Source organism: Gigantopelta aegis, chromosome 10, assembly GCF_016097555.1.
Source record: "Gigantopelta aegis isolate Gae_Host chromosome 10, Gae_host_genome, whole genome shotgun sequence".
NCBI classification, from domain to species: Eukaryota; Metazoa; Mollusca; class Gastropoda; order Neomphalida; family Peltospiridae; genus Gigantopelta; species Gigantopelta aegis.
In genome coordinates, this window is record NC_054708.1 from 75920567 (window position 1) to 75947652 (window position 27086).

The window sequence follows — 27086 nt, forward strand, 5'->3', positions numbered from 1 at the left end:
TTCTTTATTAAATGTATTTATTTGGAGTTTTTTTTAAAAGAAAGTGCCAAATGCAAAATATAAAACCAGTAGAACAAGTATACATATAAGAAAAAAAAAATATATATATTAGGTTTTTAGACAAGTCAGGTGAAGACAAAATACTTTCAGAGGTAATAACATCACAAATTCAAAATATCACAGACACCAGTCTTTCTAATATAACAAGTAATGCATACGTTAGCTGTTATTACATTATATCAGTATTATGACTTCGTGGATATAGGAGTAAACATTCTCACTTCACCAAACAAAAACTATGATTAAAGTATTTAACAACATGGCACTCTGGTAAAAGGCAGATGATTTTACAAAATGTATTTTGTTACAAAATGTTTATGACTTCATAACCTGCTCAGTAAATAAAACAATTTTATAACCCAGGCTGTAATTTAAACTAATGTCAAACAAAATGCATGCAGTCTGAATGCATATTATGTGATGCATGAACAGTGAATACAAAAGTTTGTTAAGTGAGAATACTGGATCTATAATAATTGACTAACTAATAACACTGATGAAACAGAACAGTTTTTGAGTTTTGAAATTGAATTGGAAAAAAAGGCCAAGCTTAAAAATGTTACGGTAATTTAACTGCATTGGCAATGCCACTGGTCTAAGACTGGTAGTTGATGAACTCATATCTTAGTATCAACTCAACCCAAAGTTTTAAACTTCAATGGGGAGGGGTCAAGCCACTACTTTTGTGTTCTCTCTCACTGGCCGTTAATCCACGTCCAAAATATATGGTCCGGATAATGTAGGTGTACCGCCCAAGACGTCCTTGAACCGTAACAGGTTTCAAACCAACCAACTAAAACAAATTAATCTACCACGTCACTTCTTTTCAACAGAATGTTTCTTAAATAATATAAAATAAGGACCACCAAGAAATCCACTGCAAAAATCGCAGATTGCAGAGAAACTGGAGTGACGTTTATGGTGATTTGGACTAAACTGTTTTTAGGATTGGGCGTGTATAGTGGTGTTTATCGTGTTTTGCTATGAAACTCTTCATATATAATGTGTACAGCTCCAGAGTCTAGCAGGCTTTACTTTAAGAAGGACAAATGATTTTAATGACTTCGTAATTAAGGGTATGATGAACTGATTATATTTTAGATACACACAAACAGGAATATCACAGAATATTTGATCACAGACAATGATTGAATTAATAAAAATAACAACACACATTCAACACAATAACAACACAGAGATTCAACCTGAGAGAAAGAGTCCATGCTTATTATTAATAATAATGGCGCTGGTTTCTTCTTGGACATTAAAGACATTGTTTTAAGGGTTTCTTAAATGTTAACTTTATGGTAAAGTTAAGTTAAAACCAGACCAAATTTTTTTTTGCCAAGTTTTTTGTTAAATATCACACTTGACATTACAGATTTTTTTTCAATTCCAATAAAGACAATTTCAATCTCATAAAGATTATTGAAAATCCTGCATTAAAATAGCTTTTTGCCTAAAAGGTAAAATTACAATGAATTAACTTCCTTGAATAATGTCATAATATGTGCAATTTACCGCGTCTGCGATGTGATTTCAAACAGTGTTTTTTTGTGTCATGTAGTAGTACAACTGTACCATGTAACAATGCGTGTCATATGCATCAACGGAACTGCACTGTCTGAATCTACTTCAGTGAATACTTTTGATAATAAATATTTAACCCACATGAATACCATTTACAAATTTTCAGGACTGAAAATTATTTTAACAACTGTTTAACTCACACAAACCCCACACAAGTCTAGAAGTATACAGTAACCTATTTTTCATGACACACAGTATAAATGTATCAGAGATAAATTTAGGACATGATTTACATGGTTGCAATAGATTACAAACAAATTAAATGGATTACCAGAATTTTTGTTTGTCACAATCGTATATGGGTTACGCACATTTTTAATTCTCAGATGCCTGATTTTACATAATGGTGCAACTGAAATCAGGTACAGCAGCAGTACACCTTTGATAACAATATATATATCTATTCAGTTTGGTCTTTTGTTGGTAGACTTTTTTAACAGGCTTACATGTATACATGTATACTCCTAATTCTGATCGTAATTTAGAAAATGAAAATATAGTTAGTAAGTTACTGTACATAGGGATGAGGGTGTGGGGATATTAACCATAATCGTTTGATAAACCAAGCTATATATGGCACATTCCACTTTTGAAATGAAAATATTGACTCCCAAATATAATGATATCAAAAATTATAATTAAAGGGACTATCCTGAATTAATAGCCATCATTACTAGCATGGTACATCTTTTGGCCAATATATATATATATATATATATTTGTTTTTTATGTTTTCGTTGTGTTCGTAAATACATTGACTATACTTATCCATGAATTACACAAATGTTAAGACCACCATGAAAAAAAGTTATTTCACAGTTGCAGAATGGTGGCCCATAAATGTGGTTCAGAATTAGGAATATGATATATCTAGTCCAGAATTAGGAATACGATATATCTAGTCCAGAATTAGGAATATGATATATCTAGCCCATAATTAGGAATATGATACATATAGAATATCAGGTTACAATGTTTTGACATCGTGGTTATTTGGCCAAATTTAGATAACGGTGTAACAGTGAGCTTCAGCGAGCCTGTTATACTGTTATCAAACCGATCCAAATAACCACGTTTCCAAATTTTAAATAAAATACTTTGATTATATTTCAAAGTCTGTTGTGTCACATTACAATTTTTGTACCTTTTTTTGTGAAAATAAACTCAAGTTTATGTGTGACCTGAAGAAGATCTACATCACTGGCTGCTATTGACTGTGACGTCAGATACTGTTCCGAAGTAAACATTCTTTGCAGGAAGCCACTTTCTTTTTTTGTTTCAAAATATTTAATTCAAAATGCTGGCTAGTTCTGAATTGGAGCGAATAATAGCGAATTGAAAAATAAGAGGTAATTTGATGTTACACGAAGTGTAAATGTTATATTTATTTATGTAGTCCAACAATTACTGCTGTAAATGGATGTTTGAAAAATGAGAAAACGACCTATCTGAATATTGAGCAAACATTCGTCATGCTCACAACTCATTTCCTGACATGATAACACTTTGAATTATCAGGTAGGTCTTATCAGGTCAACAGGAAGCCTGGTTGCATGATAAATGTACATGTATGTATATCCAGTCCAGAATTACATGTAGGAATAGGATATAATGTTAAATAAAGGAAATGTATGAATTACTTAACACCACACCACTCAACATGTACACTTGTAGAAGTTACAGAGACACCTATACACACACACACACACACCTAATCATCATATGGTGTGCACCATTGTTACAGGTGTAACAGCATCATGTTTTATATAGAAGTTAAAATGTAAATCGTTTAATATTAATTAGCAAATTCACAATAATTGTTGTAAACCATTTGATATAAATGGTATATGGATAATACTGGATAAATTCAGTCCAGTTTAAAAGCTCTCACATCTTAAAATGCATATTTATGTATCAATACACAAAAATAGTTGTAAATCTTTTTACATATTTGGTCGTTTTTTTTCTACTAAGTTAATATGTATTTTTGAAATTAATATACTTTGAACTTCGAGTAGGATTAAAAATCAGTGGGCTGAATTTACAAAGTTTATTTTCATCTTACACTTGTGTAACTACATATATTTAGAGTGCTTAAAGACCAGTGTTTTAAAAAAAACAAGCTTCGTAAATTCTACCCAGTAAATTATTTTGGGTGAAACTGGCAATACACTAAAATGCTGCAATGTTCAAATACTTTGAGGATATCAGCATGATATGTGAATGGGGTGACAAGATGGCAGTCACTTTGTACTTTGCTTGAAGAAACTTTCTCCTGCCTTCTGTGTGACATTTCCTCCATCAAGTTTCTTCAGAGTTTCTTCACAAGGATCCACAATACTCTGAAATGAAAACTTAGTTTGCTTAAATGTCTACATCATAAAAAATGAACATATTATAACTCTGTTACTGGCTTGATATAAAAAGAAAAGGAAAATATTTTGTAAATAATAATAATAATAATGTTTAATTTTGATGTTAAAATTGTAAACACATTGGTAAAGATAATAGTATATATAAAACAGCACTACTCATCCGCCTGCTACCGAACCTGGTCGGACTGCTAATGCTCTTTTGCACCTGCCAATGCAGTCGGTCCCTTCTCCACCCACTCCAACCTTTCCTGTCCTGGACGGAGGAGCCGGTCATGGCTGGCACCTATGCCCATGACAGGTGTGCACTAAACCAGCTTTCTCTGAATGTGCACGTTAATCCCTATACTATACCATACCATAGTGAAGAAGGTCATCTGCTATGTTTAAACAATTATTTTTTAATTTAAAAAAAATCCTTCATATACATACAAAATGTTTCTCCAACTAGTAGAGACAGATTAATGAAAGACTATGCAAATATAGAGTTTAGTAGGATAAACTAATTAATCAAATATAATTTTAAACTCCATCTTCTCTAGAGGTGAGTTTTGCTGTTTTATTTACAAACTGAACATATACACTGTAGACTTGGCAAACAGATTAACAAAGCCATGGTTGATATTTCTGTTATTAAACAGGAGTACCGGTGAGGTACATGTACATGATACACCTCTCAAAAGTAGGTCGCAGTGACCTAGTTATGGTATGTGACACCCTACAATTTCCAAGCTGTACTTGCTTGCAAGGTTTGATGATCCTATAAGAACTGATGATGAAGATATGCTCTGGAAATGAAATGTTTACAGATGGATGGACATATCATATTACGATCCATAAAAGTCAGGCATATAAAAATCCTTGTGATGAATCCTTAATTATAAACATGTACATGTACATGTATATGAGACATAAAATTTTGAAATCCTGCAAATACGAATTCAATTCATTATTAATAAAACTGAAACAGTTATATCTATTCAAGTTTATCTTTCTACATTATTTACAACAAACACAACAGTTATCTGAAATATATATAAAATTTCAAATCGAAATCAAATTGAAAAATAAACAATTTAATTAATAATACTGGTATACATGTATATAATATAACATTTCCATTATTTGTCACAATAATGTTTTTCTAATACATAATGTAATTCTACATTGACAATTATCATCGTTTGAGGATATTGAACAAGACAAAAAAACAAGACAACCATTTAATCCACATTCCCGTGGAAAAATTAGCAACAAATTTATGTATTATTGCCACTGAAGGTCCACAGTTTGTCCATTATGCACCCACCAGTTACAAGTCATGTGTACATGCATATGCCTGCACAACCCCCGAAATCAACAACAGATCCCAGACCGACTGTGCATCAAGTGACCACTTTGCCACTAGCTACATGCACGTCCTGCCCATTTTGGAAGTTAGTGCAGACACTTAAGTACATGTAGTTGTATGCAGAAGGGATGTACCCGGTATGTATGTATGTATGTATGTATGTATGTATGTATGTATGTAACTTATAAAATCATCAAAAGCAAATTAAACTTGAATTTGGAAAATATATTTCATAATAAATTCATGAAAATAATTGATTCAAGAAATACAAATGTAGAATGTTAATTAAATTTTTATTTTGTTGTCTTTTTTTTAAACACTAGACACTTTATCTGAAGAGCTCTTTATAAGCAGGCAATTGTTATATAATGTTCCTTCTATAAAAGACTCATCTGTTTGTTATTTAAGCAATTCTAAGCATTAAGCATTATTGTTCTAAAATAATAATATAGATATGTATATACATATATAAGCTGTAGCAATCTTCAGATAAGCTAATTCATTAAAAATGCATTCTGCAGAAATCTTTGACATAGTAAATCCCTGCAACTGATATGCATAATTAATCATGTATCATTCATACAAAATGCCAGTCTATACCAAGAAAGGCTAGTAATCGCTCACACTCCCTTGTCGGTACTAAATATGACATTATCATGATTTTGCAAAGCACAAACAATGATGTCATGTAGTTTAAAGTGTTTGTGTTTACATCTTTTTGATTTCAGTGTTAAACTTGTAATAAAATGGTAGTTTAATGCAATTCATTATAGATTTTTTTTACAGAATATATAGAACTTTGGGTTTTGAATATTATCCGTGAACCATGAATAAAATACAAAATTAAAGCAATACCCAGAACAGTAAAGTAGTTTACGTTGTTTCTATATACATGGTAATTCGTTTATTATCCTCTATGTAACTTCTGTAAAAAAAATCACTCAAGAATGAATGAATGAATGGATATTTAACAACACCCCAGCACAAAAATACACATCAGCTATAGGGTGTCAGAAAAGGTAAGTATATAGCAATATTAAATCACTGAAGATGTCAACTAAATAAATAACAGCATCAAATAGCTGTGTGCTGTTCCAAATATATGACAAGGTTTCTGCCAGGGTAAAATTATGTACCCTAAAATCTGGGAAATTTATCGATACATTGATAGTAAGAGAAGTGGTATTTAAAATTTGTCAAAGTACATGAAATGCAGTGTCCATGTTCAAACTGTTTCAAACCATTAGCCACTGAGTAGAGGCACTTACGATCTGTTTTTTATTTAGTAAGTACCCTCACATTACATTCTAGTAGGAAGCAGGTATGATGCCACAAATTGTTTATCAATGTGAATGTTGGACAGACCCCCCACCCCCACACCACAAATGTCAAACACACAGACACCTGCAGACACTACACACACACATACACATACACTACACACACACACAGACACTACACACACACACACATGTACACAGTCTAAGATTTGTTAGAATTAAGTGTCTTACCTTACAGTGCTTGAAGCGTTTACAGATTTCCAAAAGCAGTTTAGTATCTGCATGCAGGCAAATCATCTCAGCTTTAATCTCATCTAGCAGCACCAAATTAAAGAGAACACTGAACACACTCAAGTGATACAAGGAAGCAAGAACAAGATGAAATCCATGCACAGTGAAAGAACTATTCTACAGAGTATTATTAGTGTTTTATTGTTAAATTAAAAAAAAAAAATAATAATATAAAAACCCAAACAACAAAACATATCTCTGTTAAGTATAATAATACAGTTAATTGGCAGAGTATTATTGGACTAAATGCTTCAACTTGAAATTGAAAAAAAAAGATTTCAGTTTCAATAAAAAAAAAGTCATTCAATACGATTTTATCAATGACAATAGAGCAAATTGTAAAATTGACAATCGTTTTGAGTAATCAAGTTGTTACATACCTTAACTAAACTTGTCCTATTACCACTGAGTACTACAGTGAAATTTGTTGAATTCGATATAACACTAAGCTACTATTTCTCAACATATAATTGGTCCATAAAAAGATAATAATGTCAATGGGTGTGTGGGTGTGTGTGGAGGATTGGATATGATAAGCAGGATTGCAGAGTAGTGTGGAATCTTAAAGTATCTAAATTGACATAATTCAATGGAATGCAAAAACTGATTTCTGAAAAGGCAGCATCTCTGCTTATACAACACATTTCAGTTAATATATAAATAGCTTGCATCATAATCAGCAGCACTATGTCACAAAAGCAAACACTACATACATTTAAGTACATGACACTATTATTTGATCATTTCCTAGACAGGACAGCTGAATACAAGATGATTCACATGCTGTGTTACTGTAATGTGATTTCCTAAACACTGTCCTAGACAGATAGCTTGGTGTGCTTACAGGGACAATGTGCATTAACCGTAATTGGATACAAGTACAAAACTAAATTAAACATGAAATACAATCCTTTGTTTGTACTAACTAGGGATTGGTATTGCCATACATTTCATATTGCAATACAGGAACCAGAGTTGTGATACGTACCATGAAATATTGCAAAGACCAATTCTAAATTATTTATAAAGTTCTCTAATTCCATGTACATTTTGTATATATGTTAATAAAATGATACACCAGTCAATCAACATTCGTTCCAAACAAGTAAAGATAGTTTCTTTTCTTAAATCAGTAGTTTTTGTTTGAAAATATATGTCGTACTTTTTTACACACATACAAAATATGTGTATACATGTACAAGCGCAATGTACCAGTACGATAGAAAAATACTGCTATACATATTGTTCATGATTTATATTTTGGTATACTGGTATATCGATTATACGGCGCATCTCTACTCCATACTTTACAATAAATCAAGTTGTCATTCGTGAAATGCAAACTGTAGTTGAAACTAATAACAATGTGTTTTATAAAATATTTGTCAAAAAACTCAGTTAAACTTAACTTCTTTAATGTACCTTTTTCATATGAAAAAAAAAAAACCCAGTCAAAATGACTATACATTTTCCAAACTGCTTGTATTTTTTAGCATCTACATGTATGTGTATGTAATTAGAACATACTAGTTTTAAACAAACAAGGCGTTAAAAAAAAGAATGTAACAGCTTGTCCTGAAAAGATTTCATACCAGACAGTATGGGCTGCATTTACAAAGCCTGTTTGGGTCTTATCAGACCTGTCAACCTTTAGTCAAGAGAAAGCAGGAGGTGTGTGTTGAAAAAGCAGGAGATTTTGTCAAAAAACAGGAGATTTTTTAAATTCACACAATTTAACCCAAAATCGCAAGATTTAAAAAAAACATTATTACAATAAGTTATATGAATACTTTATAATGTCATATATACTTCTTAACCTTAGATCTTGGCATTAAAAAAAATATATATATATATATATATATATTAAATTGTTTTTTTTTGTTTTTGTTTTTTTTAAGTTTAAATATTATAATTTAAAACATATTTAAAAAAAAAAAAATATTTTATCCAAAAATGTTAAGAACATGAACAAGAAAAATAATAATTAATTAGTACATTTACGGTATTACACTTAGCCTTACAGGTTGCGTTACATTATCATTTGTGGTTAGTGTACCTAAGTACCAAAAACAAATTTATATAAATCTTATAAATTAATATTCAGTTTTTACTATAATGAGGAACGGTGGCGTGGTACTTATTTAAAATCATTATAATGATGCAATAAACATTGTATTTTCATTAATCATAAGTAAAACCTCATTACGGACATCGTGTGAAATATACCGGAATTATACCCATTTCCGTGAGTAACTTTATGTCAATGTCAAACACAACATTTTTTAATTGTACAAAAATAATTTCTTGAAGTGTACCCTTATAACCAACATTTTACCGCACAAACATACAAAATTAACTGACACAAGTATGTTTATACAGCTAATTGGTCTTTTCGTTGTCTTGCTGTGACATGTGATTTTAACATGCATCGTGTGTATCGCTGTCAACTCGTGAGTCTGGCAGTTCAGATTCGTCATAGTTGCATTATGTAATCCAGTGGGAAGACATTTTACAATTCAGAGGTGTTATTAGAACTAAATTGGATAGTTTTTTTTTTTTATATGGCAACACTGAATGTCAATACACAGCCTGTTGAATTAGCGGCAACACGCTTCGTAGCCATTACGATGACAACAGACATTATAATAACACGTCATTTTATAAACTCCATGTGCTTTTTTAACAATATAAATAGGCTATCCCACAATTCTCACTTCGGCAAAGGTTAAACAGTCGGGACAATTCGGCCTGTTACATTCTCGGAAACCGAAAGTAGTCGACATTTTTCGAATGAGAAAAAAAAGGCAGAGTTACTTCCCTTCTGTTATTTTGACGAAAGAGGATTGATTTTTTTTTATGCTTACAAAAATGTCATTTAACAGGAGAAACTGTCTCCTGCACAGAGAAAAGGAGATTTGATCAAATACCGGGAGACTCCCGCGGAATCCGGGAGGGTTGACAGGTCTGGTCTTATGTGTGTGTAACTATATGTATTTACAATTCTTAAACACCTGCATTTAAAACAATAAACATGGGCTTCGTAAATTTGGCCCTAATAATTTAGCATTTTTGAACAGGGCTTCTAGAATTTTTATAAAATCCACTAGCCATGGGATCAGTGATTTTAAAAATTTACTAGCCACGATTAAAAATTCACTAGCCCTACTGTACTTTAAGTTAAAACAATTTTACTAATTAATATTAATAATCAGATATGTCACCTAAAGAGGGAGATAGAATTTAAAAACACTAACAGTGGGTGGTGTTGGTGGGGCAGGATATTCATATTTACAAAACAGACTTAACTGCAGCATTTGACAAATTGCTTTTCACTAACCGTTGGGCATGGCAATAATAGTTATTTACTAGCCCAACATTGAAATTCATTAGCCATGGGAGTGGGGCTACCATAATCTAGAAGCCCTGTTGAATCACTGTATTTCAATATTTATTGCTTCAGTTTCGCTGCATCATATTTCGAAATCTGGCCATTCTGATGTTTGCTACTAAACATTGACTTAAAAAAGGAAAAAGAAACAAAGACACATTCAATCTACATATATGTAAAAAGTAAGTTTACTTAAACAACAACAAAGCTAAATTATAAGTTACTATAGCCATGAAAAGCGGGACTACTAGACTATGAAATAAACACACTAAGCCAGGTTTAGTTCTAAGCAGACTATGTTATGAAGATCAGCATGACATCCACTGACAGAAGCCGACAGCTAAAGCCGATGATGGGACATCACCCATCTGTTAAGCCAGCTACTACACCGCCCTCTCACCTTGTTCTTAGAATACTGTTTTCTTATGTCATTCAACTTATCAGAAGTTTTGTAGCTGATCAAGTCTTTGCATATACCATCTAGAATGGAATGTTATGTGGCAGGGTCATAGAAGTTGCTATACATCAAAATCAATGCCCTGATAGCCAACTTGAATCTAAACGTCATCTGGGTATATTGATTAATCAATTTACTTGGAGTGGATTGAGGTGGGGTCAGGAAAACCTGTCCACTCTTAAAACATCACACTGGGGTGTGATACCTATTTAGAAATAAAAGTTCAAATGATCTTTAAAAAGGTAATTTTTCAGCATTCGAGATCAAATCAAATCTATACCCTTTGTGAAAATTATTTTTAAGCAAAAAAAAAGAAGAAAAATCACAGTCCAAACTAAACATTTCATTAAGTTCTTCCTGGAAATTATCAAAACAATCTAATTAAAATTAGCTCCACTATTACATGTGGATCTAACAGCAGCCAGTTGGAGTTCATATCCACCAATCAAAACCTTACTTGCAGAATCATGCCAGTGATTTAAAAATAATCTGAAAACATTCCGAATTATCCTAAGGGTATACAACATGTTTCATGTGAATTACGAATGCCGTAAAACATGTTTTATTTTATAAAATAAATAATTTGTAATGTAAAACTGAAGACTGATTTAGTTTCTTTTTTATATAAATAAATAAATAATTTTTAATGTAAAATTGAAGACTGATAACCCATCCCGTATGTATTGGTATGGTTCGCTGTACTGCGGCCACTAAAATAGACTCACCCGATATTTTTAGCATTTGTATGCTCCCGAATAACGCTATAAAAGGCGAAGTGTGATTGGTCAATATTTAAATTATTACTTACAGACGAAATGTTACCTGGACATTGGAGACTACGCAGTGTTTTTAGCAATCTACTGGTCTAAATAAGGTATTCGTAATTCACACGAAACATATCGGAATGTTTTCAAATTATTTTTAAATCACTGGCATGATTCTGCAAGTAAGGTTTTGATTGGTGGACATGAGCTCCAACTGGCTGCTGTTAGATCCACATGTAATAGTGGAGCTAATTTTAATTAGATTGTTATCAAAAAATCAAAACATTTCTCAACCTTGTTACATAAGCTACACAGTATACTGGTACACAGTATCACTGTGATGCTCTGCCTAGGTCCTCTTTTAGGCAATGAATTCAGTGTCATATTCAAACAATCTTATTCCCATTCAAATAATTCTTGGATGTGCACCCACATTAAAACGGAATACTCGCTCACGAGTTCTGAACTACCGCTCAGAAAAACATTTCCTAATCATTTCTCCAATTGGGATGTGTGATTCCTGATAAGAGCTAGAAAGAACGCCAAGTGTGCAAAAGACCTTAAGATTGAACCCCACGCTAACAGATCGCTGGCACTTTATTAAAGTTTGTTTTGTTTGAAGACACAACTAGAGCACATTGATTAATTAATCATAGGTTAGTGGATGTCAAACATTGGGTAATTCTGAACCCATTTGTGATGTGTTCTGTTCCAGCCAATATTTCATGACTGGTACACTATACTAACCAACTGAGCAAATTGAAAACTTTTCTCTTTTCATAAATACGTAACCTGATCTCTACATCTTATTGCATCCCCACACCCTTTTTAAAATGGACCGACCAGTCTGAATATCTATCACCCAATCACGGACTAGAATCAGAAATGCACTATGTTTCAGAGGTCAGGTTACAGTTACTGTGATGAAAGAAACAGTACACATCACAGCCTTTGACATACCAATCATGAAGCACTGGTTGGAATGGAAAAAACATCTCTTGTATATCTGCACTGAATGAACAGTATTATACATACAACAGATCCAATATAAATGTAGCTTTAAAAGCTGACATCCAGTTGATTTCGAGAGACCATGAAACTTGTAATATAAAACTGTTTTGTTAATACACCTACCATACTCTGCAAGTTCCGCGAAAAGTCCAACAATAGCCTCCACCACCTCTGCATTATCTTTGTGAAGTTCGTACGCCTTCATTATAACAGGAATGCCAGATGGAGTTTCAGTTTTGGATTCTTCACCAGCTAACATGCGAAAAGCACATTCCTCTGCAAAAGAAAAAAGAAAACTTTAAAATATTTACTGTCAATAACTATGTTTACATTTTAATTACCTTTTTGTTCTTGCTTACATTCACTCTACAATAGTTTTCTTACCTATTTAAATAATAAATTATCTGGTTGAGAATCTAGTGGAAAATGTGTAGACATATATGTACGTTAGAACAGTTTTAAGGCTGTAAATCACAGCATAATATTTCAACCACATTCAACTTAAAATGCAGCACGTGTATGTAAATATTTCACCTTATGTTAACAAACCAAATTTACAACCCACTGATCATATCTCTTTTCTTTTGTTCTTTTTTTAAACACAGTTCAATACTCGTTCTCTCTTAAACAATTTAATTCTGCAAAGGACTTTATGTTTACTGTCAGCCGGGAAGCTAAAACTATTCATAGTTATACAACCAGATTATAGAAAATTGAAGAAAACTTTAAGGGTTTTTTCTTTTATTAATACTTATCCTGACCTTGGCATTTCCCCCCTTTTTCACCTTTCGGTCCGAACATTCAACAGCCGAAGGTGTACAATGGAAGATTTCGTAGCCATTCGGCGTTTGAATGTTCGGACCGTAAGATCGAAAGGGGGGAAATGCCACGGTCAGAGGTCAGGATAGAGTATAAAGAAAACCTGTTATAATACCATTTTGTTCACAAAGATCTCATAAATAATACACACTGTTAAGTACATGTACTTACAGATATACTGATATAATACTAGTTACATGGATATTACCATTTGGTTCACAAAGTCTTGATAAAATAATACACAGGTTAGCTGCTCAGCTGAATGATAATACAGTAAAGACATTACTATTTGTTTCACTTAATAAAACAATTACATTGTATGTACACACTCTTAGTTCTTGAACTAAACTTGCACAAAGATATGCAAAACAAATTACAGTTAACTTACTAAGACTTTTACCATTTGGTTCCTTTTTGAAAGCAAATTAAACATTTTGCTAGTGCTGAGCAAAAATTAGTAAAAAAAACAACATACCAAACAGATTATTAATACCATAACCAACAGTTAATAAAGTTATTCACTCCATTGCTCGTTGGGCTAAAACTGGGATTTATCCAGAATATTTCAACAGGGAAAATTAATGCAAGAAAATAATATTTGAGATATGCTTTCAGGCCACTGAATGATGCAATACACCACTGTTAAATTAATTTATTATAATAGACATAATTAAATATATATATACGGGGTAGGGGGGATTTTTAGTACAAAAATTGGGAATTTTCAGTACCACTTTCATTTGGGAAGAGGCCTATGTTCGGACCCACTGAACACCTGGATAAATCCCTGTAAAATAAAGAAAAAATGTTATATAAAATACAAGTCACTCTTACCATTGGGTTCACTTAGACTTGCCAATGCCATACTTCCATTCCTGATAACCTTTGGCACTTTGGTGTGGTGACTTAAGGCACTTATTATGGTCCCAACCAAGTCTAGGTCATTGGCATACTTGAAAATGGAATCTGAAAATAGAAACAGGCTCTACTAGACCACTAAGACTGCTATGTGTACAACACTTTGTGAAGTTATTTGGAACAGTTTGGGAGGGGTGCCCTAGAAACGTGTGGGATCAATTAATTTTTAGTTATTTATCAGAAATGTAAAGATGGGGAATGTGACACTGTATCCTTGAGGATCAACCTTTATGACATTGATGCTGGTCAAATGAAATGGTCAATATCAGACAGACAGACAGAGAGAGACAGAGAGAGAGAGAGAGAGAGAGAGAGAGAGAGAGAGAGAGAGAGAGAGAGAGAGAGAGAGAGAGAGAGAGAGAGAGAGAGAGAGAGAGAGAGAGAGAGAGAGAGAGAGAGAGAGAGAGAGAGAGAGAGAGAGAGAAAGAGAAAGAGAGAGAGACAGACAGTGTGTGTGTGTGTGTAAAAACATATTAGCAAATAAAGAGTGAACAGGCAAACACTGAATGGATAAATAATGAACATAAAGAGTGAACTGGTGAACAAGTGAATGGGTACATAATGAACACATAACAAGTGAACAGTGAATGGGTACATAATGAACACATAACAAGTGAACAGTGAATGGGTACATAATGAACACAACGAGTGAACAGGTGAACAGTGAATGGGTAGCCTACATAATGAAGACATAAAGAGTGAACTGGTGAACAAGTGAATGGGTACATAATGAACACAACGAGTGAACTGGTGAACAAGTGAATGGGTAGCCTACATAATGAAGACATAAAGAGTGAACTGGTGAACAAGTGAATGGGTACATAATGAACACAACGAGTGAACTGGTGAACAAGTGAATGGGTACATAATGAACTGGCACAGACTAAAAGCTAATAGTCTACCATCAAGGCAAAGGGGTACAATGGCTGCGCAAGCCGCTTCTACGACGTCAGCATTTAACTGATGAAGTTTCAGTGCTGTGGTTATCTCCACAACTGCCTTCTCTTCGGATGCCACAAACATGTTGTCCTCTGCAACAGAAAACAAATCTAGTACAAAATCACAGATTTTTACACATTGTGTGTCAATGGTGAGAATAAGGTATATGAAACATTAAATAATGCAGTGATAATGGAAGTAATTATGGAACATTTAACAGTGGTGACAGTGGAATTACTGGTATACGAGACTCTTAAGACCACTGGTAACAATGTGAGTATACTAGACACACTGGTGACAAAGGGGCAGGACGAAGCCAAGTGATAAAACGTTCGCTTGATGCATGGTCAGTCTAGGATCGATCCCCATTTGTGGACCCATTGGGCTATTTCTCGTTCTAGCCAGTGGTGTAACAAAGGCTGTGTATGTACTATCCTGTCTGTGGGATGGTGCATATAAAAGATCCCTTGCTGCTAATCTAAAAAGAGTAGCCCACGAAATAGCAACAGCAGGTTTCCTCTCAACATCTGTGTGGTCCTTAACCATATAACTGTAAATAAAATGTGTTGGGTGCGTCAAATAAAACATTTCCTTCCTTCCTTCACTGGTGACAATGTCAGTACATTGTATGTGACACACTAAACAAACATTCTGACAATACTGCTAACGCAATACATACATTACAAGTTCAAGAGCCATAACTGTAAAAATAAAATTGGATATGTACCAATTTCGACAGTGTTATGGCCCTTAAATAAATTCCCATGAACGTCAATATTGACCTGGCCACAACTGTCAAAAATGGTTAAATCCCAATGAATCTCAAACTTGATTTGTGGGACACTGAGAAAAAACAGTCTGCAAAACTATATGTGTGATAGACAGACAAACAAAGCCTATAGTCCCCTCCAGTTGGACTGGTAGGGGATTAATAATTTTAAACTTTAAATTTTGAGAGAAAAAAAAATCTGAAAAACTATGTGGGACAAACAGACGGATGGACAGACAAAACATACAGTCCCTTCAGGTTGGACCGATAAGGGACTAATCATTTTAAATATTATGTAGACACACCATTGACAGTAAGACTCCACAGAGCATGACAGCATGCCCCCACCAGTTGGGCACTGTCAGAGTGGTTCCTCATGGCATTCACGATCAGCTTGATTCCACCCAACTCTCCGATGATCACACTCGCTCTTTCTAAAATAACACAAAACAATTTCATACTATACTAAACAGGTACTGGAATATGGCTGGTAAAACAATTGTTTTAAACAATATTTATTCACCGTCAAATATGTGGTGACCTAATGGGATTGGTTAATAGTCAAAATCCTATATATCAAGGCCTCTAACTGCATATAAGTAAAGCTGTATCCTAACCAGACGCGAACCATTATTTTAGAAATTGTTGATTTCAATTGCCGTATCCTAACTGCACATATACGGTGCGACAGATAAATGTGTCACATCGCAGGCGTGCAGTTAGGATGCGGCAATTGAACTCAATGAATTCTAAAATAATCACTCGCATTCGGTTAGGATACAGCTTTAAACATAAGAATATAAGACTACATGTATTTGATATTGTTTGAGGTGGATAGAGGCATTAAATAAGCTGAAAACCAAAGGATTCCCAATCCATCCCCAAACAAATATAAAATGTCTTTTTCTCTCAAACCCTTAGGAGGAAAACCAGTAAAAACATATTTAAAATTGATGATGTAAGGCATTTTTAAAAATAATATTTTCTTTATTTTTACATTATATTAACATTCAAAAAGGTATTTAAAATTCAATGCTTCAGTATTTTTGTTTTGAACAGATAAATATCAAGCATCCACAAAATGTCTATCCAGTTTTTCATGACTATGGCCTACCATACTGTATTTATCTTTCAAAAATAGACCTACAATAACAAATTATTATATTATTTTACAGAGGGTTTTTTGGTGGGGTTTTGGGTTTTTTTTGGGGGGTGGGGTGGGGGGGGGGGGTGTCATCTAAATAATTTAATCAATAACAAAATTATGAGCAAGAACATAATACACATTTTATGAGACCAACATGTTTCTAAATATTAACAGTGTTGCTGTTTCTTATTATATATCTTCAAAAACCAGGTTAAAACAAAATAAACTTTAAGCAACTTTTCCAACCAGAACTTATTTCTAGTACTTTCCATTAATGTATACCTCATACACAAATACTGGTTACAGGTGTGTTCATTTCACTGGATCGTTTGGCTTTAGCATCTAGGTTATCACTATGGAACATAAAATCAGATGCTTTTAAATCAATCACCAACATATGATTTATGTCGCCGTCTGCAGGGCTTTAGATCTCACTTATTTGTGCACAATGGGGACTTTTGTCTTTTCTCAGTGTAGGAAGATTGTTTTACTTCAGTACCGTCATTAACAGCTGCTGTAGAGTTGTCAATATTCAGAAATGCATTTCAAGTTATTTTAATTTAATTAAACAAAAATATGTCAATGGTTTTGAAGTGAAATATTTTGACGTCAGCATGTTTGTACTTAATTTGGACGTGATTATTTTGGTCACTCGTATTTTGGGCACAAAGTTTATCACCTCGACTTTGGTGCCATCTAAAGCCCTGTGTGTGATACCTCGAATCGCACACAGTGTTCTCTCCAAACTGTGTGTAAGAAAATAATATATTATTATTACATGATTATTGTATGATTAAAATAACTTGGTGCATATCGAAGTGTTACGTCCCATTAGAACGTCATATGATGACATCATGCATCGATTGGCACACTACAACCGTACCAGAACATCAACCAAACAAGACCAGTGATATAAATTAAAATCGATTATGGGTATAAAGTAGGATATTAAACTCGCTATCATTTTGTTTATTGTTTTTGTCCCTCGTGAAATAATTTTCATTTTCACTCACTAAAACAACTGAAAATTATTGCACTCAAAACATAAACTTGATATGAAATGGTAACTTGTTTAATATACTATAAATAAGTATAAGTATCATATCAATACTGATTTACCGTACCGAGCAAATTTCAAAATACAGAAAAACTAAAATGTTATTCGCCATTTAGTAAGGCACAAATAATATATCTGACAAACGCAAAATAGCTGAAAAGAAGAGAGAGATGAGGGCCTTGTGTATGAGTTTAATTTTATTTAGATGAAATTAGCAGGTGAGACTAACTCAAGCATGGATTTAAAGCTGAATATACCGAAAATACTATACCGATACCAAGGTAAATCACCCCCAAAATATCAATACTGATCCCGAACCTGCAATTTCAATACCGCCCAGCTCCAACACTAAGTGTAACAGCATAATTAATTTTGTATTCTTACTTGCATCTGACAAAGCCATCAGCAATGTGACACATGCCAGCTGTAATTCCAAGTTGTCCGGATGAGCCTGCAACAGCAAATGATAGCACATCTAGAGCATTGATAACCAGTAATTAATACACAGCACAAATCAGACAGAAATACTTAGCAAAACTGTCCAAAAAGCCATGGTGCATTACTGACATTAATACAAGTTTTGTCATAATCAATTACAACATTACTACAGTACTTGGATTATTATAAATATCTGCCGCTGTATTAATGCTATTATTTTACTATTATTGTACTGTACAATGCTATTACTGCACTTTATCCGGCAACCACCGTTTCTATCGGCCGATTATGACCGATTAAAGCAAAGTCATAAACGTATACTAGCAGATTATGACTTTTGACATCACTCATGTGAAGTCACATGCATATCTACATTACAAAATTGATCATTTGACCTCTACAATGTATATGTAAATGTAGGTCATCATACAATGTAGCTGAAATAACAGAAATAATTGCTTTTCCCCTTTCTTTTTATGGTCTCCAGGATAAAGATAATAACTAGTTAATGACATAAGATATCGGGTTTATCCTGTTCAGGCCAAATGAAAAATTCTGCTCGACAATGCTCACAGAATTTCCCATTCTTACTATCACAAGATAAAGCCAACACCCTACGTCATTATCTAGTTATTCTCTATATACTATACTATTACTACACTGAACTGCACACTATTAGTATGTACGTGGTCTATAAAAGAAATAACAGTGAAACTTGTCTAAACGGGATCACACTGGGAACCTAATATTTATCCCATATAGACAGGATCAGGACCCATATTCACAAAACATTGTAAGCCTAGTTTTACACATAAATGTAAATCTACGACTGAAGAGCTATTCACGAAACAACGAAAACGTAAGTTATGTGTAAAGTTGGACATAAATATAAGAGTGCCTCCGGTTACAACTAACGCTGCACATAAGTGTGTACATATAATAAATCAAGCACGATCACCATTATTTACTATTATTTACGAAAACTGGCAGCATTTCCAATAATTGAAGCAGTTTGCGATGGCGAACGTCCACGGATTTAACATATTTTTGTTGATAATCGAACGGATGTTTTCGACTCAGCCAATTTTTCCTGAGTTATCTTTTACTTTTTAAGAAAACTCCTCAAATTCGTACTACCAAAACGTGGATCCTCATCAATACCAAAATGCCATGGTTCGCCGTTATTGTTAGCAGACACCAAACGAAATTGCGTTTTGCACATTTGTTATTTACCAGTAGCCCTCGTTTCTAATGTTGTTTTTTTAAATTTCTCCAGTGAGAGCATTAAATCGAATATGGGTCCTGGTGGTTACAGGGTAAAATTTTAGTTTATAAAAATTCAGACTATGAACCTTGGCCGGTTTAAGACAGGTTTCACTGTACATCAATTAAAAATGACCTGCATGAACATTTCATACAGAATATAAACTAATCTAACTGGTAGCTTTTGGGGGCAATAAATTGAACTGAATATTAACAAACTATTTAATATGTTGTTTCCAGTTGACTATTTACATCACACATTCTAATGTGAAGGCATAGTTTAAATACAAACCAAAATGTCAAAATACAAATTCATTATTCATTTATAATCACGTTATGATAATGTTGCTAATAGTTATATCCACATACAAATAACAAAAGAAGTTACTCGATTTAAATTTATATAGTTTAAAAACTGAATATAATATAAGATAATTAAACCTGCATAGCCTTCGGTATCACAGTGATGATTTCAGGAGTAAACAAGAGATCGCCTGCCTTTGCTGCGAAAGAAAAGAAAAAAAAAGAAGATTTTTTTTAAGAGGCATGTATAACAATCAAACCAAATGGGTTGACTAGAACACTGCTTGTATTCTGTTACTCAGGTGCACTGTCTGTTACTTCCTTCCTGTTGAGTCATTGTCTCTATTAAGTCGTGCTATTTGGGAGTTTACCCCCTTTTTAAAGTAATACACCACTTACTGTTTGTTTACATTCCAAGTCTCACAGTAAGATGTGTAGACAGTCAAATAGCTAAGGAATTTTAAGTACATCCAATTATTTGCTACAGTTTAACTCAAAACATTATTTTTTGTATACATGAACCAAAATAGGTCAAAATCACATGACCCATATGCCAATTAAAACATTTGTAGTTTTCGTAATTTATGACGATCATGCCAAAATATATATCGAAGTATCGTCTGCATGTGCATGTTTATTTTTACGTATTAGTGAGTTACGTCAGTAAAAATGTGAGGTCACACGTCAATTGTTTTTCCATGCAAGCAAATAAGGGCACTACAATTTGAAAACATAAACTAAGATGTAGATTAATACAGTTTTGCATTAAAAATATGGCTATTACTACAATATGTATAGTGAGTATTATATTTGAATAAATATTAAACAAATATTTAGATAAAAAATACAATTAGAAATAACCAAAGCTATTGAAAAAACAAAAACGAGGTTTGTCCCACCTTATCTTGCAAGCGATATTTTAAACACCATGCAGTAACCTGCTGACTACTAAATCAATAAATATTTTCATAAAAACAGTTCCTTTTTTTATCGATTTCTTCAAGACATAAATTCAACCAAGCAAATTGCAGCTATATACTTTGTTCTTAGGACGTTTTTCGCTTCTATACTTGAAAATAGTAAATAACATGACTCAATAGAGTTAAATGTATGTATTTTTTGTTTAGTGAGCAGGGGTAAACCGATTGTAAGCACGTGTGTACTTTTGATTGCATCAAATATGTAGATTCTTCTGCATTGTTGGTTCAAGTAACAATTAAAACTTTTCTTCGACTAATAATTATAATAAAATTACAAAGCAGTTTTAAAATATACTGATCAAAATCAAATTTCATTTCATCAATCTATAATCCACTTTCAGTAGTCATTAGAATGAAGTGGGGGTTTTACTCAGTTTAGAAAGAAAGGAAAAAACATGTTATTCAACGATATACTCATAAAAATTTTAAATTCTGAAGTTGAGCCCTCCGGGAAGAAAAAGCCATAAGAGCCAATCTTGTAAAACTTGTAGTTCGTAGCATGCAGGATATCATGGAAGTGTGTGCACAATGGAAACATTCTGTGAAACAGTGTCATGAACCCAAATTTAAAGACTCCCAATGATTACAAACTTTAAATGATGAAAATAAGAGAAGAGGAAATCTACAAAGCTGTGGAAAATTGAAATCCCGAAACAATGTACAGGACAGGGGTGGGACGTAGCCCAGTGATAAAGCACTCGCCGGTTGTTTCGGATAGATCCCTGTCGGTGGGCCCATTTGACTATTTCTCGTTCCAACCACAGGGCACAATATTTCACGCGAACCGTCGTTCTGTTCGCGTGTCGGTTACGCAAAATTAAATTTACGCGAACCGCAAATCGGTTACGTCGTGATCTTTAGACGTTCAGAAATTAAAACTTGCAAACTTCACGATTACAAGACGTGTATTCATGCAGACATACTACTATTATTCTGACAAATGTTTTAGACTGATTTTTAGATACTTGATGCGCGGCAAACCAGTAGACAACGGTACATTGCAAGGGTTGTGACTTGCGACCAAAGGCTCAGTATAGAGTCGAGCCAAAAGTTTTAAAGAAATGTGCACGGACCGCTAAGGCGCCTAAATTATCTGGAGCTATTCTATTGCGTTTGGTGGCACTAATACGCTTCCGTACTAAAGGAATATATGTAGACATACCTATAATTCTACAAAGGTTGAAAATGGTTTTAACGTAAACAAAAATGCAAAAATGTCACAAAAGCTGAAAAATACTAACATCGAATAATGAGCTTTAAATAACAAACATTTGGAACGTCACTGTAGTATAGAAGTACCATCGATAAAGTGAAAGTTGCATCGCCACTGCAAAATATCAGTGTCAAATTGTGGTCCTTCTTTTTATGTTATTATAAGATTTATTTTTACTAATCTAATCATGCACCAATGAGTAGCCTGTTTTATAGTTCAGAGGAACTGGACATTTGTTGTTTGAGTTTTTGGTGGTGGGTTTTTAATCTGCTGTATACTAAATTTTACATATCAGTGACAAATGGTAGCCTTTATTTGTTATTTATAAAAGAAAATTATTAGTCTAATCATGCATATGGGCATTTTTCCTCCAAATGTATCTATTTTGTTTCAGTACTGGGCTGATATTTAGTCCTTTTATAATAGTGTTAACTTCCGCAAGCTGCACAGGGGTTTTAGAATACGGTGGCCCGATGCCAGAGGACAGTGGTTTTTAGATTCGGGCAACTAAAAATTACTTTTTGCGATCCCGATGGCAAGTGCTGAATAATAATAAATAATAATAATAATAATAATAATAATAATAATAAATCTACAACGCTATGATCGTACGAAAACAAAAGAAACGTCTACAAGTCACTTCTTTTGATTTGCAATCATTAAAGAAACTGTTTTATAAAACGTTTTCTTTTGTACTTTGTTTTAACTTTGTTTGAGCTAAAAATTATGTATTTAAAATATAATTTCAACGTAACTTTGAGGTAACCGATCAGGTAATCCACAGGTTACGGAAATATAATTCACATAACCGAATAATCGGTTACCTAGGTAAAAACCACGTGAACCGACTTCCGGTTACCTCAGATTTCGAAATATTGTCCCCTGCAACCAGTACACCAGAACTTATAAATCAAAGGCTGTGGTATGTCTGTGGGATGGTTCATATAAAAAAACTCCTTGCTACTAATGGAAAAATGTACTGGGTTTTCTCTCTAAGACTATACGTCAAAATTACACATTTTTTTAGATCCAACAGCCAATGATTAATAAATCAAACATGCTCTAGTGGTGTTGTTAAACAAAACTGGAGAAAACTTGAGGATGAACCAAATCAAGGAAGGAGAAAGAAGGAAGCTTTAGTCATATAACTGGAACAGGAAAGAGGACACATTGGAAGAATTTTAGGCCATCCCATTGGTTGTTGGAATGTTAGGATTAGACTACTATCTTTAGGGCAATATGCATTTGTTTTTATGACAAGTGAAGTTGAAAAGAAATCAAATATCCAGCATTAATCATATATGTCACAAAACTGGACTGACCGACTTTTAAATAAACTAATTAGACTTAATGAGAAATATTATATATCAAAACTGTCATCTGATGAGACGTATTTGATAAAACAAATATCATATTAGTTTTGTTTTCAGCAGACAGTTTGTGTGTGCGTGTGTATGTTGTGTTACTTTAACGTACCGGACAGTGCGAGACTGCCAAGGACATCACAGCCGACGGTCTGGATGGATGGGTCGGCCATGTTGTTTGACATGGCGAGGGCGATGAGGCGCTTGCTGTTGTCGTTCATCAGGATCGTCTCCTGCTCCTTGAACAGCTCGAGGAGCCGGCTCAGGCACTCCTTCACACACTCCTCGAAGTCTATCGTGCCCGCCATGTGTTCCAGCACCGACTCCGGAGTCAAGGTGTCCGGTAACGGCTCTGTGAGTACAACAATACAGATACTGTAAATCATTAATAAGGCTTCTGGAAAATAATGCATCATAATATTATTGCATTGAGAAAGGAACTAACAATAAAGAATGAGTTTTTTTTTTAAATGCGACCTAGTAAATTAACTTTAGAAAGTGACACTAGTTAAGTGTCAAATTGTGTACATGTGGCAGGTTTGTATTTGTTGCATATTGAGGTTATGGCAGGTTTAGGTTTTAATATAGTTAATTTAATATAGTTTGATAAAGTCTAGGTTTTAATGTATTTATTGAAATTGATTTTAGGCAAGTCTAACTTAAATAAAGCACAGACTGTGCATGAACAAAGTTCACTAGCACATGAACTCTTTCTATTGTCTGAGCATGAGCTTTTCCGTTTCTTTTCTGCCTCAAGTCAGTTGCTATATTCAGTTGACTTGTTGACTTCAGATGTGCTGGTTGTGTTTTAGCTTTTAACTTTATTTTGTTCTGAAGACATTGAAACCTGAGTTTTTATCTGGTTAATGTTGGACCCAGATCCCATATATTTGGTGCATTATTTGCAGTTAATATATATTAATTTCATTACACTTAGACAATACTAAATGTAAATGTTAGATATAACAATCACTTAGGTAAAACTATTATATGTAATTGAGTGCTGGAGTGTGTTTAAAGTATTCACATGAGTTGTATTTATTGTGTATGCTATGTGCAGTTAAGATATTGCGACATGTGTAAGTGTACATTATGATACATTGTCATAATTGATGATATGATATTAATAATATGGATGATGTTATATACGACGTAATGGCCATGAACAATATGTATGTATATGTGTAATATGTCGTGTTGGTCGGATATATGTTTATGTATTTTATTTTAATTATATCAGGGGCTTTAATCATTATTTCGGACACGACCCAAACCTGGAATAAATATGAGTTTTGAACCCTGAGCAGCTTTTACGTTTCTTTCAACTCTAAAAACCCATACTGTTACATACATAACGACTGGTATTCCATATACTTAATTACTGCTCAACACACATTGCTCAACGATTTACACACAAACAGATTCCCACCCATACCCACATGCCCACATAATCACACCCACACACACCTCATAGACCCATACATGCATAAACGCCCTAACACAAACACTCACAATCATACATTTTCCTTTTAGCCTGATACACCACAAACATTTATGCATAAAGAAAAAGAAGCAATTGATTTCTGTTTTTCCCTTTATTTCCTTCATTTCTGAGTACACTGCCTCAGGTGAAGTAACAGCATTATTACAAAGGCATCGCCAAATTCAAAAGAATGGTTACTCACTAATTTAGAATAGAATACGTACGACATCCATATTTTGACAAAAGCTGTCTCTTTCTCTTTTCCACAGAACTGGAGTCACTGATTTCAACACACGAACGGACGTATGGTAGCTTTTCTACAAGGTTTCTGAAAACATTTATAAATGATTTTAACACAGGTGATGGATATATTAAAGAATGTGCTTTAGACTTACATGAAAATACAATTTCAAGATTATTTTAGTTAACTTCACAATAATTAAAATTTTAAGTCATACTTTTTAAGCAGAAGGTAGCAGGGTCAAAAACCCTCCCAGCTAACACAAATGGGGTTTTTCAATACATTTTCCAGGGGAGCATGACCTGACAATGCTTCGCTCACCAGTTGAGACCCTCCCCCTGCAAAAATTCCTGCACATGCACATGTGTACATTACTTTCTCTGTTAACTCAATATTTTTAACTCCTTTAACTCACTATGTTCTGACTCACTCAGTTCATCAAGCATTGCTCAGTTGACCAATTAATCATAAAATAGCAGATGTAGTACCCCAAAAATATAAAGAACATTTTAATAACCTATTAATCAATTAACCACCAGGAGAAGTCAAGAATGGTCGTTCATGTTACCACATGTCAAGAAAGTTGAAAACAGTACTTCAGTCTCCACAAAATATTTTGAACAAAAATACCATCTAAATTTTGGTCAATAGCTTGCTGATTAAATTTAAATTTTACAAACAAGTTAAAGTACGAGGATAGCGATATGAATGAACAACAAAGTATCGGCGAATTTATGAAAGAATGGAGAAAACTTGGGAGTGTTTTCTCTTTTACAGATACATTACCTGTCCTCAAACAAGTGCACTTCCCCCCTACGGCTAGTAGTCTCGTCAGAAAATCCCAAAATCCTTAATTCTTCTACTGTATGATCTCTCTAGTTTCGTCCACGTGACTGTACCTTCCTTGTTTACCTCTTCACTATCGGGTCCGGACATCTTTTCTTTGGCTCCGTTTTGGAGTCAATTGGCTTTTGGGATGTTCGGACCAGACTACTAGCCGTAAGGGGAGGGGAGGGGGGGGGGGGGGGGGGTGTAAATGATAATTGTAGTAACTTTAAACTTCTTAACCTGTCGTAACCTGTGGGTTACCAGGCCCATTAATTTATGGTAACCCAGGCCTTCAGATTTCACAGAAATGATCGTTTCCGCTACAGTGTCGGTATAATCACGGATACACAATTTTGATTCCCACGATTATTCTATCGAGTGCGACTATTCAACAAAAATAATATATATATATTTATCCTATAACTTACCCGTGATATCAATGTCATATACCCATGTGATAATTTTAGTGTATTAACCCGGTTAATAACGGTATTCAAATTTGCAAGGTCTCTGGGTAATGTGTTGCTGTGGGGTCATTTGCTTACAAGCCAACAAGACCTGTGTACCTAAGCATAATGTTTAGTTAAAATGCATGACTTCAAACTAATTTGTGCTAATCAAGATGACTTCATATTACCGATGGCAGAGACTTTAGTACTGTGATTTACTAAAAATTTAATTAAAATGTTATTTTAGAAGTGTTATAGGATAAATAGAATTTGCTACTCGTGTTTTTTAATATGTAAAATATCAACTTCGT

General features: G+C 33.7%; 1 protein-coding gene across 2 annotated transcripts in view; it reads right to left on the reverse strand.

The window, feature by feature from the left end:
• Nucleotides 1–27086, reverse strand: part of LOC121383209 (serine/threonine kinase-like domain-containing protein STKLD1) — a 43883-nt gene continuing 16797 nt past the window's right edge. Inside the window, exons 10-19 of one of the 2 annotated variants that reach the window (XM_041513089.1) lie at nucleotides 25482–25585; nucleotides 23887–24126; nucleotides 20356–20417; nucleotides 18598–18664; nucleotides 16315–16443; nucleotides 15204–15332; nucleotides 14218–14349; nucleotides 12688–12840; nucleotides 6885–6967; nucleotides 1–3992 (exon numbers count right to left, since the gene is read on the reverse strand). In XM_041513089.1, the coding sequence (XP_041369023.1) occupies nucleotides 3894–3992; nucleotides 6885–6967; nucleotides 12688–12840; nucleotides 14218–14349; nucleotides 15204–15332; nucleotides 16315–16443; nucleotides 18598–18664; nucleotides 20356–20417; nucleotides 23887–24126; nucleotides 25482–25585 (1198 nt within the window). In that variant the 3' untranslated portion in view covers nucleotides 1–3893. Of the gene's footprint in view, nucleotides 3993–6884; nucleotides 6968–10732; nucleotides 10813–12687; nucleotides 12841–14217; nucleotides 14350–15203; nucleotides 15333–16314; nucleotides 16444–18597; nucleotides 18665–20355; nucleotides 20418–23886; nucleotides 24127–25481; nucleotides 25586–27086 lie in introns of both variants that reach the window. The other variant, XM_041513090.1, reaches the window with a different exon arrangement.